The sequence below is a fragment of the Lampetra planeri genome, chromosome 82 (assembly GCF_965212315.1).
Source record: "Lampetra planeri chromosome 82, kcLamPlan1.2.h2, whole genome shotgun sequence".
Lineage (NCBI taxonomy): Eukaryota > Metazoa > Chordata > Hyperoartia > Petromyzontiformes > Petromyzontidae > Lampetra > Lampetra planeri.
Window position 1 is genome coordinate 1,431,006 of NC_136186.1, and position 20,783 is coordinate 1,451,788.

Below are 20,783 nucleotides of genomic sequence, written 5' to 3' on the forward strand. Positions count from 1 at the left end.
CGTCCCCATCCTGGGCCCCTTCCATGCTGGTTTTCATCCAGGCAGTCCTCATGGGGTGACCTTGCCATGGTTTCCAGGACATGGAAGGGGCAGCTGACCCAGGATGAGAGATCTAGAGGGGTCTGGTACAGACAATAAACGAAACCTGCCACGTGGCAAGCCCCAGGGCCACTCATGTAAAGAATAAGATTCAATACCCTTGTTGTTGCTGGTACTATAAAAACTTTGTGAAATAAACCCATGATGACACAACATAACGTTGAATTGCTTGCAAGTGCTGTCTGTGTTGGGTAAATGTGCCTTGGCTCGGATGCGAGGTGTCCCAGCTGTGTGTGTGGCAGTACAAGTGTAATGAGCGACTTCCACGACACGTCACATAGAGGGTACTTCTTTATTTCTCACAGTGGGCACAATACAGGCCAACACTGGTTCTTCCTCTCACTGACTAGAACTCTCGGCAATAACACCTCTAGTGTCTGCACGCAGAGCCGATCACTCGGCATGGTCTCCTCGCCCTCACTCGTCTCTTGTAAGCTTCCGTTTGAATAAAGATCTACATCTCCATGCATAAGTCCGTGCTACCTGTGAATTTGCTAATATTCACCCGACAATGTCCTCTAAACTGCTGCAAGTTTGGAGGATTAAACAACGACTTACAGTCTGAAGAATCAAAATGATGTTGTCCAGTTTAATTTGGACTAAGAGGTGCAAATTTATACTCTACTGACTTTGTTTTATAAATACATTTAAGGACACTCGTGATGAGCGGGGTGCTTCTAGAAAACGAGATTGTTTTGTTATAATTTTTGTCAAAAACTTTGAACAATCATCCGAATGGTTTAGCGTGGATTATAATAAAGTTACGCAAAAAAAAAACAATTGTCACCTTTTGGTCTGTAACATACGACCTTCGGTGTGTATATACACCAGTGTGTTTGTGTTCAATATTTTGCACGTGTTTAATATTTTGGACGTGTTTTTATGGTAATTCCATTGACTATTGAGGGGTTACCAGCCCCTCGCACCCGTCCAAAGACCTCGTGGGCCACTGTGGTGGCTACGAGCCTTCCCTCCGGGACATTGCTCACATCCACCACAGCGTTACCGTCCGGCACCGTAAATGAAGGAAGGGGGTTGTTTTTGCAAAACTTTACTCGTGGCAGGGGAATGGCAAAAAATAGGGAGTGCCTCCTTCTAATCAACAAAAAACGAATTAAGGGGGCGTGGGAGCGTGGCGTAAGGTGTGGAAAGCTGTAAGTCACAGGTATCATTCGAATTGGGTCAATGACACCAGCACACAAATGGTGGGGTCGTTTGGAATGATGTTGCATTAATGAAATATGAATTTCTCGACGTTTTATTTCATGATCTTTAAATTAATTTTTTGTTTTTAGAATTTACAATCTGCATATCTAGCAACAGAGCTTCGCTAATCTTGCCATTGAGCTTAAGCCTGAATACATATATAGTCATCTCACCCATAATTCACATTCATTTGCTAATATTCACCCTGCAATATGCTGCTAAATGCTGCCAGTTTAAATGCGTTACGAGGGAAATGCAGACTGAAGAATTAAAATTGTGATTTGGACTTTGAGGTGCAAGTTTATACCGTGCTGACTTTGTTTTATAAATATATTGAAGTTCTTGTGTTGATATGAGCGCGTCAGAACAATCAAGGTGATTTGTTTAATTTAATCCACGCAAATTATTACGATTGCTGTCATACACTTTTAATGATAATCGACATGGTATTGCCTGTAAGCGTGTGTGTATTTACACTGCTGTGTAAGTACACTTGACTTTGACTCGTGTGTGTACGTGTTTGTTGTAAGCATTGTAGAGTTAACGGATGCTCAGATAGTTAAAAAAATCAGATTTTTATTAATCTGTAAAAAAATATTGACGTTAATATTGCTGTACATGCACACTCGCGTGTGTGTAGAGGTAGTGTAGTGGTTAGCGCACATCTCAATTCTCGCTCACGTTAAATTCATGCTCACGGCCAACACCAGCGACGATTATCTGAACAGTATATAATTTAATGTTGGGTTTGTCGATGGCAGCATATAGAACGGGGTAGACCCGTGTGATGTAAGGGAAAAAAGTTTAGCTGGAAGCATATTATATTTTTTGCGACAGAGAATTGTAATGTATTACTTACTGTTAGTAGCTCAGCTTATTGGAGAGTATATTTAGTATACTGATGATACTATGTAGTTTATACTTTAGTTTTTTACGTGGTTGTTTAGTTACTGCAGCTACATACTATTAACATTCCTTCCCTTTATTAATGCTACAACTATCCCCTCCCTTTGATGCTGCTAATCCTGCATAATTGCACGGGCATAATATCCGAACCATTGCTGTAGCAATGGCAAGCAAATGGAAGTATGAACGTGAAAAAGACTTCATGCAAATAAACTAAGCCCATGACTTCAATATGTACACTCGTGTGTGTATGCGCACTTGTATGCATGTGCACCCGTGTGTGTATGTATGAAGCAGTGTGTATGCACATTCGTGAATGTTTCGACAGCGCTGTGTATGTCCACTCGTGTGTGCGTATGTGGACATGGGGTGTATATGTGTACTCGTGTGTGATTATGTATTGGAACAAACAAATTATTTTTTATATTTTGTCGTACAAAGAATTTAGGGGCAATGTGGTAGGAATGCGCCAACACAACAGGGAACTACAGGGATGAGACTCTCCGCTCGTGGTGCTAAATGAATGAAAACAGCGCCACTGAGCAGACAGAGCCCCGCCCCTACAGCACGTGAGTGTGACGTAGTGAGTGTGACCAGCGGACTGCCACGAAGCTGCCAGGTAAGGGTAAACTTGTGTGATGGAGATGCTTCACCTGAAACTCGCCTCCACACGTGTTCGCTATGAACATTGTAGCAATAAGGGACGATCAGTCATCTTTAACATAGCAGGTCTTTATTGTTCTGCAAGTATATTAACGTTAAAACTCGTAGAAACACATGCACACTCGTGTGTGAATGCACACCGCTGTATATACAGTCGAATTTGGATGCACACTCGTGTGTGTATGGCTACTCGTCCGTCTTTTAAGGAAGGATATGGTAGCAATAACGTACAATCAGTCAGTACAGTATAAACTTGCACATTTTATTCCAAATCAAGCTCGAAATCACCAATTTTGATATTTCAGGCTGTATGTCGATTTATAATCCTCTGAAATTGCAGCAGTTTAGAGGACATTGGGGGGTGAATATTAGCAAATTAACACGAATCATGGAGATGCACATCCTTATTCAAACGGAAGTGTACAATTATGCAGTGAGATGTACATACGTATTATGTTGCTCGATATGCGGATTGTTAATGTAAAAATTAACAATTGAATGCAAAGTCCATGATAGGCCAAGTCGAGAACAAAGGATTTGAATGCGAGTGCGAAGTTATAAGGGGCTTAAAATCAGACCTCAAGGTCATTTCGAGACGGATTTTGCTGAGGATAGACGCTCGACTCCCTGCTCTGCAGATAACCCTTCTTCCACGAGACCCAGCCTGGCGAGCACGATTGCTTGGCGACTGGTTGGCGACCTCTTCAGACGAGTTCCAGGGACATCGATACGCCGTGCATCAACAAGTGTCTTTGTTAGTGGATAAACTGGTAATCGCGTGTGTAGTCCGACTTCCGAGACGTTAATGTGTCTCAGTTAGACGTTGGTAAAAAGTTAGCTTCTTGGCGATTTGAGCCAGACATCCACGCAGCTTAAAGGGTGCATTTTACTCTAAAAAACACCCGCGACTGTCACTGAAGAATCAGTCACATGGAGCAGATAACCTTTACACAGCGCCACACACACACGGTTAAGAAGCCATTCAATTTCTCTGCGTGTGGGAAGGCGTTTGCACGTAAAGCATATCTTCACAGTCACCAGAAAACACACACGGGCGAGAAGCCGTGCAATTGCTCTGTGTGTGGGAAGTCATTTTCACTGAAATCAACTCTTAACCGTCACCAGAAAACACACACGGGCGAGAAGCCGTTCAATTGCTCTGTGTGTGGGAAGGCATTTGCAGATTCATCAACTCGTCGCAATCACCAGAAAACACACGGGCGAGAAGCCGTTCAATTGCTCTGTGTGTGGGAAGTTATTTTCACGGAAATAAACTCTTAACAGTCACCAGAAAACACACACGGGCGAGAAGCCATTCAAGTGCTCTGTGTGTGGGAAGTCGTTTTCACAGAAATCAACTCTTAACAGTCACCAAAAAACACACACGGGCGAGAAGCCATTCAATTGCGCTGTGTGCGGGAAGGCATTTGCAAGGAAGTCAGATCTTCACACGGTCATCACCCCGAAACAAGCATGAGAAGATCAGCAATGATAGGGAAGTGAAATCAAAAGGTGAAATACAAAGTGCTGCAATTAGTCCTGAAAAAAATGAATCTTTCGAACCTATGCAGGTGGATCCTGAGAGATGCGTTGATGTAGCGGATGTAATGAGTCCTGACGACAATTCCTATTTCGACCCCGTGCGGGTTGATAATGAGAAATGGCTGCTGGAATGGCTGGATAATCAAAGTATTGAGTACTTCTGTTAAAGTCCTGGAATGTGCACGTTTGTGTCTCTGTTAGATCAATTTATAAGGTGAAATTGATTATATCAGTGATTTCCAGCACAACTCCAAGCTAATGTAATCAATTTAATAAATCCATTCGATTGCTCTGTGTGTTGGAAGCATTTTCACAGTCAGCAACACTTCACAGGAATCATCAAGCAAAGAGTACAAATGTTGTCATGAGTCCTAAACGAAATTCCTCTTTCGAGCCCATGCAGTTGCAACCTGAGAGATGGATCTATGTATTGGAGTGGCTGGAGAGTCATATTTCTGTCTCTTATATATTTTTTTCAGTGATTTCTAGGATTTCAAGCGAGAGTGATGTTGTTAATGCTCTACATTGTGTTCAGATAAAAGTGTTCCTGATAAGTTCCAGAAGTGTTCACTCATTTCAGGATGACAACAATTTTATACTTCGATAGATACATTGCTTCGTCTCGTAGTTGGATCATCGGCTCTGTTAAATGTGTGGTGTTTATGGTAGAAGTTGCCATGTGTTGTCATCTTCTCACAGCTACTGATCTGGGTGTGCCGTCTTCTTTTAAGATTTGCCCATTCCTGTTATTCATTTTGTCGTAGTGTTTGTGTTGAATTCCGTGTCTTGAGTGTTGAGGTTTATTCTAGACTTCGTCACGTTAAGGTGGTGCTTTGTCGTCCGATCGGATTACTTGTTGATGTGGTGTGATGCGCAGTGGTTGTGAGGTGGTTCAATTCCTGATTTTACTCTCGTGGTTAAGTGGTCTTGTTGAGCTAAAGTTGGAGAAAGTCAGTGATCACAACTTTGCTCAATATTTTAAACATGTTCATAAATTTTCATCATTGTGTAATAAATTAATTCACTTCAAATAATAGGTTTAAGAGTGTGCGTAGATTGCACGTTCGTTGTTCCTGTGTTTGATGGCTTGGACTTCTGGACGAATAGCTTCAGTGGAAAAGAATGTCAAAGGGGAAATTGACGTTTACGTTTTTGATTTTAAGAATCTGTTTTAACTGTTTGATTTGCCTAGTTCCTTTCCTGTTTGAGCATGCGTGTTAATAAAGATTTCTATACGAGTATTAACGTGAGTTTTCTTGCAGATTAATAAAGACCTGTTTTTAAAGATGACTGATTGTACGTTATTGCTACCATATCCTTCCTTAAAAGACGGACGAGTAGACATACACACACGAGTGTGCATCCAAACACGACTGTATATACAGCGGTGTGCATTCACACACGAGTGTGCATGTGTTTTTACGAGTTTTAACGTTAATATACTTGCAGAACAATAAAGACCTGCAATGTTAAAAATGACTGATCGTCCCTTATTGCTACAATGTTCATAGCGAACACGTGTGGAGGCGAGTTTCAGGTGAAGCATCTCCATCACACAAGTTTACCCTTACCTGGCAGCATCGTGGCAGTCCGCTGGTCACACTCACTACGTCACACTCACGAGCTGTAGGGGCGGGGCTCTGTCTGCTCACTGGCGCTGTTTTCATTCATTTAGCACCACGAGTGGGGAGTCTCATCCCTGTAGTTCCCTGTTGTGGTGGCGCATTCCTACCACGTTTCCCTTAAATGATTTGTACGACACAATATAAAAACAATTTGTTTGTTCCAATACATAATCATACACGAGTACACATATACACTCCCATGTCCACACACCCACACACGAGTGGACATACACAGCGCTGTCGAAACATTCACGAATGTGCATACACACTGCTTCATACATACACACACGGGTGCACATGCATACAAGTGCGCATACACACACGAGTGTACACATTGAAGTCATGGGCTTAGTTTATTTGCATGAAGTCGTTTTCAAGTTCATACTTCCATTTGCTTGCCATTGCTACGGCACACTGGTTCAGATTATTCTTCCCATTTATGAAATCTCGCTAGAATCCTTTGCATTTTCTTCATTAACTTATTTGCATTCAATTGCTATTCACGGTACTAAAGCTCCTCATATCTAGCAACATACCTAAGCTCATGTGGCCATTGTGCTTAAGCCTAAGTAGGAATATGCTGAATCATCGTTCGCTTCAGTTTGAATAGGGATGGGCATCTCCTTGAATAAGTATGTGCATGTTGTTAGTTTGCACATTTACAATGGCCTGTAAACTGTGATCAATTTATCGGCTTTATCTGTGAAAATAAATATAAAATGTTGCAATGCTGATGGAGATATTCTAAGAGGTGCATGCTTTATAGCGCGGTGACTTGATTTTATGGATATTTTTAAGGACTCTTGTTGATGGTGTGTCTAAACAACGAAGGTTATTTGTTATATTTGATCAATTAAAATGGTTACAATTGCTCTGGATACCCATCTGGATGGTATAGTTTGTAAGTGTTGTTTATTATTATAACCATTATCAGTCTATAGCAGTGTGTATTTACACTCATGTGTATGTACAGTGATGTGTGTGTTTTTATTTACCACGTGTTCTCACGGTAAGTGCATTGAATGTGGAGGGGTTACCAGCCCCTCGCAACAGTCCAGAGACCTCGTGGGCCTCTGTGATGTCTATGAGCCTTCCCTCTCGGACATTGCTCACATTGACCACAGCGTTACCGATCTTTACCGCTGATGAGGTAGGGTGTTGTTTTTACGTAACTTTACTCGTGGGCAGCGGAATGCCAAACAACAGGAAGAGTGGCTCTTCTTCTGAACAAAATAATGAAGCAGCATGGGATCGTGGCGGTGAGCTGTAGGAAGCTGTATGCCCCACGCGTGGAATGGTGATTGTTCCTGCCTGCACTGAAGGTGAACATCAGTGTAGGAATGCAGGCAAGGCTGATTAGTCATATGCCTTTCATAATATCCCATATTAGAACCATACTGCTCGAATGAATGCGAACTGCGGGCTGCGGGATTTGAATTGCATTATAATCACTCGTATCACATTGTGGTCGTTATTAGATTCACACAATCCACTGCTGGATCTGCCTCCTCAATGGATTCGAGAGTAGGATGGCGACAGCGCCGCAGCTGGCTGCAGTCCCGGATCGCTCTCACAATTTATCAACCGTAACTACACCTCGTACCTTACCCACTTCTTTACTCACCACCGCTCTTCTTACTTTCATCTTCCATCATATAATTTATTTTATTATTTTCATTATTACTTTGGCGGCAGATCCCTGCACCCAACCCCGCCAGCCTCCGTGTTCACTGCACACGCCCCGCGGCGCTACAACAGCTGACAAATGCCGGCTGCTGCAGTGTCACACAACCCGCTTAAACTGCCGAATCGCACAGAAGATTGTATGATAATAAATAGAATAAAAGTGTAAGGTTTAATATAATGTATAAGGTAATATATAGTATCGTAATTGTATAGTGAATATACAGCAGTGTGGTATACAGTAGGGTGGTTAGAATAATACATAGTGTAATATTATAATGTATAGTCTAAGGTGGTGTATAGTAATACAGTATGTATTTTAATGTTGGGTTTGTCTATGGCAGTATATAGTACGGGGTAGATTCGTGTGATGTAAGAGAAAAAAGTGTAGCTGGAGGCATATTCTATTTTTTGCGACTTAAATTGTAACGTATGAATTACTGTTAGTAGCTCAGCTTATTGGAGAGTATATTTAGTATACTGATGATACTGATGTAGTTTATATTTTAGTTTTTTACGTGGTGGTTTAGTTACTGCAGCTTCATACTATTAACATTCCTTCCCTTTATTAATGCTAACCCTACTCCCTCCCTTTGATGCTGCTAATCCTGCATAATGCATGGGCATAATATGACTTTGAAACCCCCCGCCCACCTCCTACGCATTCCACATAATACGTATGTACATCTCACTGCATAATTGTACACTTCCGTTTGAATAAGGATGTGCATCTCCATGCATAATTCCGTGCTTCATGTTAATTTGCTAATATTGACCCCCCAATGTCCTCTAAACTGCTGCAAGTTTAGAGGATTATAAAGCGACATGCAGCCTGAAATATCAAAATTGGTGATCTCGAGCTTGATTTGGAATAAGATGTGCAAGTTTATACTGTACTGACTTTGTTTAATAAATATATTTAAGGACAATCGTGTTGAGCGGGGTGCTTCTAGAAAGGAGTGTTTTATATTATAATTTCTGCCATGAACTTTGAATAATCATCTGAATGTAAGCGTGGTTTATTATGATGTCCATATTAGAGGTGTTTTGGGTTAGATCGCTTAAATATATACATGTGTCGTTGAAACCCGCCACCACCCGACAAAGCCAACTAGTAAGGGTTGTCACGTAAACAGAACATGCAAATTTGTCACTAGTACAGCACACCGGTTTGTTGAAGAGCCAAGCCACAACATTTACAATCTGAGTACGACGTTTCGCCTGTAATTAAAACTAGCCTCATCAGTCGACAGTCAGCTTTGGGAAGTCTCATGTGTTGACCACGCAGCTGAGCTCTATTGAAGTACGCTGCCCTTTGTCGGCATGCATTTATGTAATGTTTTATTTTAAAGACACATTTCTATACTTCAGCGATCTGACCTAACAACCTCTATTATGGATGCTATTGGTCCCGAAATCCTACATGTTAAACTCGTGTGTATGTGTTTAATATTTTGGATGTTTTTTTTAATGATAATTGCATTAAAAATGGAGATGTTACCAGCGCCTCGAACCCGTCCAGAGACCTCGTGGGCCTCTGTGGTGGCTCCGCGCCTTCCCTCCAGGACATTGCTCACATCCAAGCGTTACCGTCCGGCACCGCGGATGCGGTAGCGGATTCTTTTTTCCGATCTTTACTCGAGGCTGGGTAATGCCAAACAACAGGGGGCTCTTCTTCTGAGAAAAAAAACGGATCAAGGGGGCGTGGGAGAGTGGCGTAAGGTGTGGAAAGCTCTCAGCCCCAGGCTACCGTGGGGAGTGGTGGTTGCTCATGCATCCACCGAAGATGAATATCAGTCGAGGGATGAAAGCAAGGCAAATGAGTTAGATTCATTCTATGACCTCCTACCTAATAATCCCATGATACTCATATGTATGGATGTCATATGTTTATATATGCGAACCTAGGGACGGAAATGCGAACTGGGGGTGAGGGATTAGAATTGCACTATAATTATTAGAATCGCAATGTGGCCGCATTAGAATTTGCTGAATGTGCAATCTCAATGAATTTGAATAGCTATTTACAGTATTTAACCACACAATCCAAATCAAAACTCGATGAGCATATTTATTGTTTCAGTTGTTAGATCTAGTAATATGTTATTCATAATCATCACGATCAATGGGCTAAGGGTGCATAGGTGTGAACTGCACATGTATGTACAATCGTGCGTGTTCGCAGTGGAACGCAATCCTTGTGTGCATACACTGCTGTGTATGTACACTGCGTTGTATGTCTGTATGTACACCCTGTATATGCACACTGGTGTGTGTATGCACTCCGCTTTTTAAATGCAGCAGTGTTTGGATGCACACTCGTGTGTGCATGTCTACTCGTCCGTGTTTTTTTAATGAAGGATATGGTAGCAATAACGTACGATCAGTCATGTTTAAAAACAAATCAGGTCTGTATTGATTTGCAAGAATATTAACAGTAAAACTCGCATTAAATGTTTTTATCAATTCGCTTGGTCAAACGGTTAACAAACTAGGAAATTTATATCACTTTCAGGAATGCAACAGTTATAAAATATTCTCAAATCAAACACGTAAATATCGATTAATAATCTTCTTGGTTCTTTCGGTAAAGTTACGTATAAGGGAAATAATAAAAATAAAACATAATAAAATAATTCTCACGACGTTTCGGCCACAACGCACACAGCCGTCCTCAGGTGAAGAACAGGTCTGTCGGGGAGACAGCGTCTGAATGAAACACCACCACGCTTGGAGCGTATATTTAAGCTGGGTTGTAAGGGGAAGAGCGCCTTTACAAATTAATTTGCAAATCAAGAGGAATTTAGCATATGCAGATATGTGATTAGTACTACTTGTGAAATGCGTAGGAGGTGGGCGGGGGGTTTCAAAGTCATATTATGCCCGTGCATTTATGCAGGAATAGCAGCATCAAAGGGAGGGGATAGGGGTAGCATTAATAAAGGGAAGGAATGTTAATAGTATGTAGCTGCAGTGACTAAACAACCACGTAAAAAACTAAAGTATAAACTACATAGTATCATCAGTATACTAAATATACTCTCCAATAAGCTGAGCTACTAACAGTAAGTAATACATTCCAGCTAAACTTTTTTCCCTTACATCACACGGGTCTACCCCGTTCTATATGCTGCCATCGACAAACCCAACATTAAATTACATACTGTTCAGATAATCGTCGCTGGTGTTGGCCGTGAGCATGAATTTAACGTGAGCGAGAAGTGAGCTGTGCGCTAACCACTACACTACCTCTACACACGCGCGAGTATGCATGCACAGCAATATTAACGTCAATATTTTTTTGCAGATTAATAAAAATCTGATTTTTTAAAGTTATCTGAGCGTCCGTTAACTGTACAATGCTTACAACAAACACGTACACACACGAGTCAAAGTCAAGTGTACTTACACAGCAGTGTAAATACACACACGCTTACAGGCAATACCATGTCGATTATCGTTAAAAGTGTATGACAGCAATCGTAATAATTTGCGTGGATTAAATTAAACAAATCACCTTGATTGTTCTGTAGCGCTCATATCAACACAAGTACTTCAATATATTTATAAAACAAAGTCAGCACGGTATAAACTTGCACCTCAAATTCCAAAATCACAATTTTAATACTTCAGTCTGCATTTCCCTGGTAACGCATTTGAACTGGCAGCATTTTGCAGCATATTGCAGGGTGAATATAGTAGCAAATGAATGCAAATTATGCGGTGAGATGAATATACGTATTCAGGCTTAAGCTCAATGGCAAGATTAGCGAAGCTCTGTTGCTAGATATGCAGATTGTAAATTCTAAAAGCAAAAATTTAATTTAAAGATCATGAAATACAACGTCGAGAAATTCATATTTCATCAATGCAACATCATTCCAAACGACCCCACCATTTGTGTGCTGGTGTCATTGACCCAATTCGAATGATACCTGTGACTTACAGCTTTCCACACCTTACGCCACGCTCCCACGCCCCCTTCATTCGTTTTTTGTTAATCAGAAAGAGGCACTCCCTGTTCTTTGCCATTCCCCTGCCACGAGTAAAGTTTTGCAAAAACAACCCCCTTCCTTCATTGACCGTGTCAGACGGTAACGCTGTGGTGGATGTGAGCAATGTCCCGGAGGGAAGGCTCGTAGCCACCACAGCTGCCCACGAGGTATTTGGACGGGTGCGAGAGGCTGGTAACCCCTCAATATTCAATGCAATTACCGTAAAAACACGTCCAAAATATTAAACACGTGCAAAATATTGAACACAAACACACTGGTGTATATACACACCGAAGGTCGTATGTTACAGACTAAAAGGTGGTTGATTGTTCTTGTTGCATTACTTTATTAAAGACCACGCTTACAAGCTAAACCATTCAGATGATTATTTAAAGTTTATGACGTAAATTATAATATAACACACTTGTTTGCTAGAAGCACCACGTTCAACACGAGTGTCCTTAAATATGTTTATTAAACAGGTTCATCACAGTATAAACTTGCACCTCTTAGTCCAAATCAAACTCGACATCTTCATTTCTATATTTCGAACTGTATGTGGCTGTTAGATCTTCTAAACCTGCAGCAGTTTACAGGACATAGCCGGGCGAATATTAGCAAATTCACAGGAAACACTGAATTATGCATACAATTATGCAGTGAGATGCACATACATATTAAGGTTTAATAACAATGGCCAGATTAGCTAAGCTATGTTGTTTGATATGCAGTTTGTTAATGTAAAAAAATAAATTTAATGCAAGGTCCATGATAGGCCAAGACGAGAACAAAGGATTTGGATGCTAGAGGGGAGTTATAAGGAGCTTAAAATCAGACCTCAAGACCATTTGGAGAGGAATTTCACTGAGGAAAGAGGCTCGACTCCTCGCTCTGCAGATTACCCTTCTGCTAGACCCAGCCTTGGCGAGCACGATTGCGTGGCGACTGGGAGAGTTTGTGGCGATCTCTTCAGACGGGTTACAGGGACATCGATACGCCGTGCATCAACAAGTAAGTGACTTTGCTAGTGGATACACTGGTAATCGTGTGTCGTCCGACTTACGAGACGTTACTGTGTCTCAGTTAGACGGTAGTGAGAGTTTGCTTTTTGGCGATTTGAGCCAGACATCCACGCAGCTTAAAGGGTACCTTTAACTCTCAACAACACCCGCGACTGTTCCTCTGCTCTGAAGAATCAGTCACATGGAGCAGATAAACTCTCCACAGCGCCACGCACACACGGTTAAGAAGCCATTCAATTTCTCTGCGTGTGTGAAGTCATTTTCACTGAAATCAACTCTTAACCGTCACCAGAAAACACACACGGGCGAAAAGCCGTTCAATTGCTCTGTGTGTGGGAAGTCATTTTCACGGAAATCAACTCTTAACAGTCACCAGAAAACACACACGGGCGAGAAGCCATTCAAGTGCTCTGAGTGTGGGAAGTCATTTTCACAGAAATCAACTCTTAACAGTCACCAAGAAACACACACGGGCGAGAAGCCATTCAATTGCGCTGTGTGCGGGAAGGCATTTGCAAGGAAGTCAGATCTTCACACGGTCATCACCCCGAAACAAGCATGAGAAGATCAGCAATGATAGGGAAGTGAAATCAAAAGGTGCAATACAAAGTGCTGCAATTAGTCCTGAAAAAAATGAATCTTTCGAACCTGGATAATCAAAGTATTGAGTACTTCTGTTAAAGTCCTGGAATGTGCACGTTTGTGTCTCTGTTAGATCAATTTATAAGGTGAAATTGATTATATCAGTGATTTCCAGCACAACTCCAAGCTAATGTAATCAATGTAATAAATCCATTCGATTGCTCTGTGTGTTGGAAGCATTTTCACAGTCAGCAACACTTCACAGGAATCATCAAGCAAAGAGTACAAATGTTGTCATGAGTCCTAAACGAAATTCCTCTTTCGAGCCCATGCAGTTGCAACCTGAGAGATGGATTTATGTATTGGAGTGGCTGGAGAGTCATATTTCTGTCTCTTATATATTTTTTTCAGTGATTTCTAGGATTTCAAGCGAGAGTGATGTTGTTAATGCTCTACATTGTGTTCAGATAAAAGTGTTCCTGATAAGTTCCAGAAGTGTTCACTCATTTCAGGATGACAACAATTTTATACTTCGATAGATACATTGCTTCGTCTCGTAGTTGGATCATCGGCTCTGTTAAATGTGTGGTGTTTATGGTAGAAGTTGCCATGTGTTGTCATCTTCTCACAGCTACTGATCTGGGTGTGCCGTCTTCTTTTAAGATTTGCCCATTCCTGTTATTCATTTTGTCGTAGTGTTTGTGTTGAATTCCGTGTCTTGAGTGTTGAGGTTTATTCTAGACTTCGTCACGTTAAGGTGGTGCTTTGTCGTCCGATCGGATTACTTGTTGATGTGGTGTGATGCGCAGTGGTTGTGAGGTGGTTCAATTCCTGATTTTACTCTCGTGGTTAAGTGGTCTTGTTGAGCTAAAGTTGGAGAAAGTCAGTGATCACAACTTTGCTCAATATTTTAAACATTTTCATTAATTTTCATCATTGTGTAATAAATTAATTCACTTAAAATAATAGGTTTAAGAGTGTGCGTGGATTGCACGTTCGTTGTTCCTGTGTTTGATGGCTTGGACTTCTGGACGAATAGCTTCAGTGGAAAAGAATGTCAAAGGGGAAATCGACGTTTACGTTTTTGATTTTAAGAATCTGTTTTAACTGTTTGATTCCAAATTGAGAAATAATTTGCCTAGTTCCTTTCCTGTTTGAGCTTGCGTGTTAATAAAGATTTCTATACGAGTATTAACGTGAGTTTTCTTGCAGATTAATAAAGACTGTTTTTAAAGATGACTGATTGTACGTTATTGCTACCATATCCTTCCTTAAAAGACGGACGAGTAGACATACACACACGAGTGTGCATCCAAACGCGACTGTATATACAGCGGTGTGCATTCACACACGAGTGTGCATGTGTTTGTACGAGTTTTAACGTTAATATACTTGCAGAACAATAAAGACCTGCTATGTTAAAGATGACTGATCGTCCCTTATTGCTACAATGTTCATAGCGAACACGTGTGGAGGCGAGTATCAGGTGAAGCATCTCCATCACACAAGTTTACCCTTACCTGGCAGCATCGTGGCAGTCCGCTGGTCACACTCACTACGTCACACTCACGAGCTGTAGGGGCGGGGCTCTGTCTGCTCAGTGGCGCTGTTTTCATTCATTTAGCACCACGAGCGGGGAGTCTCATCCCTGTAGTTCCCTGTTGTGGTGGCGCATTCCTACCACGTTTCCCTTAAATGATTTGTACGACACAATATAAAAACAATTTGTTTGTTCCAATACATAATCATACACGAGTACACATATACACTCCCATGTACACACACCCACACACGAGTGGACATACACAGAAGTACAGATCCATGTACATACAAACAGTAGTATACTTGTATAGCGGGGTTTTGTCATTATTTTCACAGGTTAGGCTGACGATATGAATCTTAGATGCCCCGCTGAGTGGTCACAACATCTATGCTTCTATATAAGAAACAAAACAGTGAGACTTCCCAAATCTGGCTGTCGACTGATGAAGCTAGTTTTAATTACAGGAGAAACGTCGTACTCACATTGTAAATGTTGTGGCTTGGCTCTCCAACACACCGGTGTGCTGTACTAGTGACACATTTGCATGTTCTGTTTACGTGACAACCCTAACAAGTTGGCTTTGTCGGGTGGTGGCGGGTTTCAACGACACATTTATATATTTAAGCGATCTAACCCAAAAACCTTTAATATGGACATTATAATAAACCACGCTTACAAGCTAAACCATTCAGATCATTGTTTAAAGTTCATGGCAGAAATTATAATATAAAACACTCGCTTTCTAGAAGCACCCCGCTCAACACGATTGTCATTAAATATATTTATAAAACAATGTCAGTACAGTATAAACTTGCACATTTTATTCCAAATCAAGCTCGAGATCACCAATTTTGATATTTCAGGCTGCATGTCGCTTTATAATCCTCTAAACTTGCAGCAGTTTAGAGGACATTGGGGGGTCAATAATAGCAAATTAACACGAAGCACGGAATTATGCATGGAGATGCACATCCTTATTCAAACGGAAGTGTACAATTATGCAGTGAGATGTACATACGTATTATGTTGAAATGCAAATATGGGATTAGTCACTACTTGTGGAATGCGTAGGAGGTGGACGGGGGGTTTCAAAGTCATATTATGCCCGTGCATTATGCAGGATTAGCAGCATCAAAGGGAGGGAGTAGGGTTAGCATTAATAAAGGGAAGGAATGTTAATAGTATGAAGCTGCAGTAACTAAACCACCACTTAAAAAACTAAAATATAAACTACATCAGTATCATCAGTATACTAAATATACTCTCCAATAAGCTGAGCTACTAACAGTAATTCATACGTTACAATTTTACGTCGCAAAAAATAGAATATGCCTCCAGCTACACTTTTTTCTCTTACATCACACGAATCTACCCCGTACTATATACTGCCATAGACAAACCCAACATTAAAATATATACTGTATTACTATACACCAGAGGTGGGACAAAGTCATTGTTATGCAAGTCCAAGTCGAGTCGCAAGTCATCAAATTCATGACTCGAGTCTGACTCGAGTCCAAGTCACATGACTCGAGTCCACATCTCATAGGTGGGACAAAGTCATTGTTATGCAAGTCCAAGTCGAGTCGCAAGTCATCAAATTCATGACTCGAGTCTGACTCGAGTCCAAGTCACATGACTCGAGTCCACACCTCTGCTATACACCACCTTAGACTATACATTATAATATTACAGTATGTATTATTCTACCCACCCTACTGTATACCACACTGCTGTATATTCACTATTCAATTACGATACTATATATTACCTTATACATTATATTAAACATTACACTTTTATACTATTTATTATCATACAATCTTCTGTGCGATTCGGCAGTTTAAGCGGGTTGTGTGACACTGCAGCAGCCGGCATTTGTCAGCTGTTGTAGCGCCGCGGGGCGCGTGCAGTGAACACGGAGGCTGGCGGGGTTGGGTGCAGGGATCTGCCGCCAAAGTAATAATGAAAATAATAAAATAAATTATATGATGGAAGATGAAAGTAAGAAGAGCGGTGGTGAGTAAAGAAGTGGGTAAGGTACGAGGTGTAGTTACGGTTGATAAATTGTGAGAGCGATCCGGGACTGCAGCCTGCTGCGGCGCTGTCGCCATCCTACTCTCGAATCCATTGAGGAGGCAGATCCAGCAGTGGATTGTGTGAATCTAATAACGACCACAATGTGATACGAGTGATTATAATGCAATTCAAATCCCGCAGCCCGCAGTTCGCATTCATTCGAGCAGTATGGTTCTAATATGGGATATTATGAAAGGCATATGACTAATCAGCCTTGCCTGCATTCCTACACTGATGTTCACCTTCATTGCAGGCAGGAACAATCACCATTCCACGCGTGGGGCATACAGCTTCCTACAGCTCACCGCCACGATCCCATGCTCCTTCATTATTTTGTTCAGAAGAAGAGCCACTCTTCCTGTTGTTTGGCATTCCGCTGCCCACGAGTAAAGTTATGTAAAAACAACCCCCTACCTCATCAGCGGTAAAGATCGGTAACGCTGTGGTCAATGTCCGAGAGGGAAGGCTCATAGACATCACAGAGGCCCACGAGATCTCCGGACTGTTGCGAGGGGCTGGTAACCCCTCCACATTCAATGCACTTACCGTGAGAACACGTGGTAAATAAAAACACACACATCACTGTACATACACATCAGTGTAAATACACACTGCTATAGACTGATAATGGTTATAATAATAAACAACACTTACAAACTATACCATCCAGATGGGTATCCAGAGCAATTGTAACCATTTTAATTGATCGAATATAACAAATAACCTTCGTTGTTTAGACACACCATCAACAAGAGTCCTTAAAAATATCCATAAAATCAAGTCACCGCGCTATAAAGCATGCACCTCTTAGAATATCTCCATCAGCATTGCAACATTTTATATTTATTTTCACAGATAAAGCCGATAAATTGATCACAGCTTACAGGCCATTGTAAATGTGCAAACTAACAACATGCACATACTTGTTCAAGGAGATGCCCATCCCTATTCAAACTGAAGCGAACGATGATTCAGCATATTCCTACTTAGACTTAAGCACATGAGCTTAGGTATGTTGCTAGATATGAGGAGCTTTAGTACCGTGAATAGCAATTGAATGCAAATAAGTTAATGAAGAAAATGCAAATGATTCTAGCGAGATTTCATAAATGGGAAGAATAATCCGAACCAGTGTGCCGTAGCAATGGCAAGCAAATGGAAGTATGAATGTGAAAAAGACTTCATGCAAATAAACTAAGCCCATGACTTCAATATGTACACTCGTGTGTGTATGCGCACTTGTATGCATGTGCACCCGTGTGTGTATGTATGAAGCAGTGTGTATGCACATTCGTGAATGTTTCGACAGCGCTGTGTATGTCCACTCGTGTGTGGGTGTGTGGACATGGGGTGTATATGTGTACTCGTGTATGATTATGTATTGGAACAAACAAATTGTTTTTATATTGTGTCGTCATTTAAGGGAAACGTGGTAGGAATGCGCCACCACAACAGGGAACTACAGGGATGAGACTCCCCGCTCGTGGTGCTAAATGAATGAAAACAGCGTCACTGAGCAGACAGAGCCCCGCCCTACAGCACGTGAGTGTGACGTAGCGAGTGTGACCAGCGGACTGCCACGATGCTGCCAGGTAAGGGTAAACTTGTGTGATGGAGATGCTTCACCTGAAACTCGCCTCCACACGTGTTCGCTATGAACATTGTAGCAATAAGGAACGATCAGTCATTTTTAACATAGCAGGTCTTTATTGTTCTGCAAGTATATTAACGTTAAAACTCGTAGAAACACATGCACACTCGTGTGTGAATGCACACCGCTGTATTTACAGTCGAGTTTGGATGCACACTCGTGTGTGTATGTCTACTCGTCCGTGTTTTTTAAAAGGAAGGATATGGTAGCAATAACGTACGATCAGTCATCTTTAAAAACAGGTCTTTATTAATCTGCAAGAAAGTTGACGTTAATACTCGTATCGAAATCTTTATTAATACGCATGCTCAAACAGGAAAGGAACTAGGCAAATTATTTCCCAATAGGAATTCAACAGTTAAAGGATATTCTGCAAATCAAACACGTAAACGTCGATTTCCCCTTTGACATTCTTTTCCACTGAAGCCATTCGTTCAAAGTATAAAATTGTTGTCATTCTGAAATCAGTGAACACTTCCGGAACTCAAAAGGAAGACATTCATCCGAACTGATGATGCCTGTGAAGTGTTGCTGACCGTGAAAATGCTTCCAACACACAGAGCAATCAAACGGTTGTGTTAAAATAATAACACTAGCTTGGAGTAGTGCTGGAAATCACTGATATAATCAATTGCACCTAATAAATTGATCTAACAGAGACACAAACGTGCACATTCCAGGACTTTAACAGAAGTACTCAATACTTTGATTATCCAGCAACTCCAGCAGCCATTTCTCATTATCAACCCGCATGGGGTCTAAAGAGGAATTGTCGTCAGGACTCATTACATCCACTACACCCACGCATCTCTCAGGATCCACCATGCATAGGTTCGAAAGATGGATTTTTTTCAGGACTCATTGCAGCATTTTGTTTTTCACCTTTTGATTTCACTTCCCTATCATTGCGGATCATCTCATGCTTGTTTGGTGGTGATGACCGTGTGAAGATCTGACTTCCTTGCAAATGCCTTCCCACACACAGAACAATTGAACGGCTTCACGCCCGTGTGTGTTTTCTGGTGACGATGAAGATGTGATTTCTGTACAAATGCCTTTCCACACAAAGAACAATTGAACGGCTTCATGCCTGTGTGTGTTTTCTGGTGATTGCGAAGAGTTGATGAATCTGCAAATGCCTTCCCACACACAGAGCACTTGAACGGTTTTACGCCCGCGTGTGCTTTCTGGTGACTGAAGATCTGATTTCCGTGAAAATGCCTTCCCACACACAGAGCAATTGAATGGCTTTTCGCCCGTGTGTGTGTTATGGTGAGTGTGAAGATTTTGTTTAATTGAGAATGCCTTCCCACAAAGAGAGCACTTGAATGGCTTTTCACCTGTGTGTGTTTTCTGGTGAGTGTGAAGAGTTGATTTCTGTGCAAATGCCTTCCCACACACAGAGCAATTGAACGGCTTTTCGCCCGTGTGTGTGTTCTGGTGAGTGTGAAGATTTTGTTTCAGTGCAAATGCCTTCCCACAAAGAGAGCAATTGAACCGCTTCTTGCCAGTGTGTGCGTGCCGCTGTGGAGAGTTATTCTGCTCCATGTAACAGTCGCGGGTGTTGTTGAGAGTTAAAGGCAACCTCCAAGCTGCGTGGATGTCTGGCTTAAATCGCCAAGAAGCAAACTCTTACCAACGTCTAACTGAGACACAGTAACGTCTCCTAAGTCGGACTACACACGCGATTACCAGTTTATCCACTAACAAAGACACCTACTTGTGGATGCACTGCGTATCGATGTCCCTGTAACCCGTCTGAAGAGATCGCCACGAACTCTCCCGAAGCGAAGTCGCCAACCAGTCGCCAAGCAATCGTGCTCGCCAGGCTGGTCTCGTGGAAGAAGGGTTATCTGCAGAGCGAGGAGTCGAGCGTCTATCCTCAGCAAAAGCCCTCTCGAAATGACCTTGAGGTCTGATTTTAAGCCCCTTATAACTTCGCTCTCGCATTCAAATCCTTTGTTTTCGACTTAGCCTATCATGGACTTTGCATTCAATTGTTAATTTTTACATTAACAATCCGCACATCTATCAACATAATACGTATGTACAACTTACTGCATAATTGTACACTTCCGTTTGAATAAGGATGTGCATCTCCATGCATAATTCCGTGCTTCGTGTTCATTTGCTAATATTCACCCCCCAATGTCCTCAAAACTGCTGCAAGTATAGAGGATTATAAAG

General features: G+C 41.6%; 1 protein-coding gene across 1 annotated transcript in view; it reads left to right on the forward strand.

The window, feature by feature from the left end:
• LOC144738381 (uncharacterized) overlaps nucleotides 1–20,783 on the forward strand; it is a 47,190-nt gene that overhangs the window by 12,490 nt on the left and 13,917 nt on the right. The window contains exons 2-3 of the mRNA XM_078621419.1: nucleotides 4,159–4,297; nucleotides 12,998–13,249. Coding sequence (XP_078477545.1) covers nucleotides 4,159–4,297; nucleotides 12,998–13,249 — 391 coding nt within the window. The remainder of the gene's footprint in view (nucleotides 1–4,158; nucleotides 4,298–12,997; nucleotides 13,250–20,783) is intronic.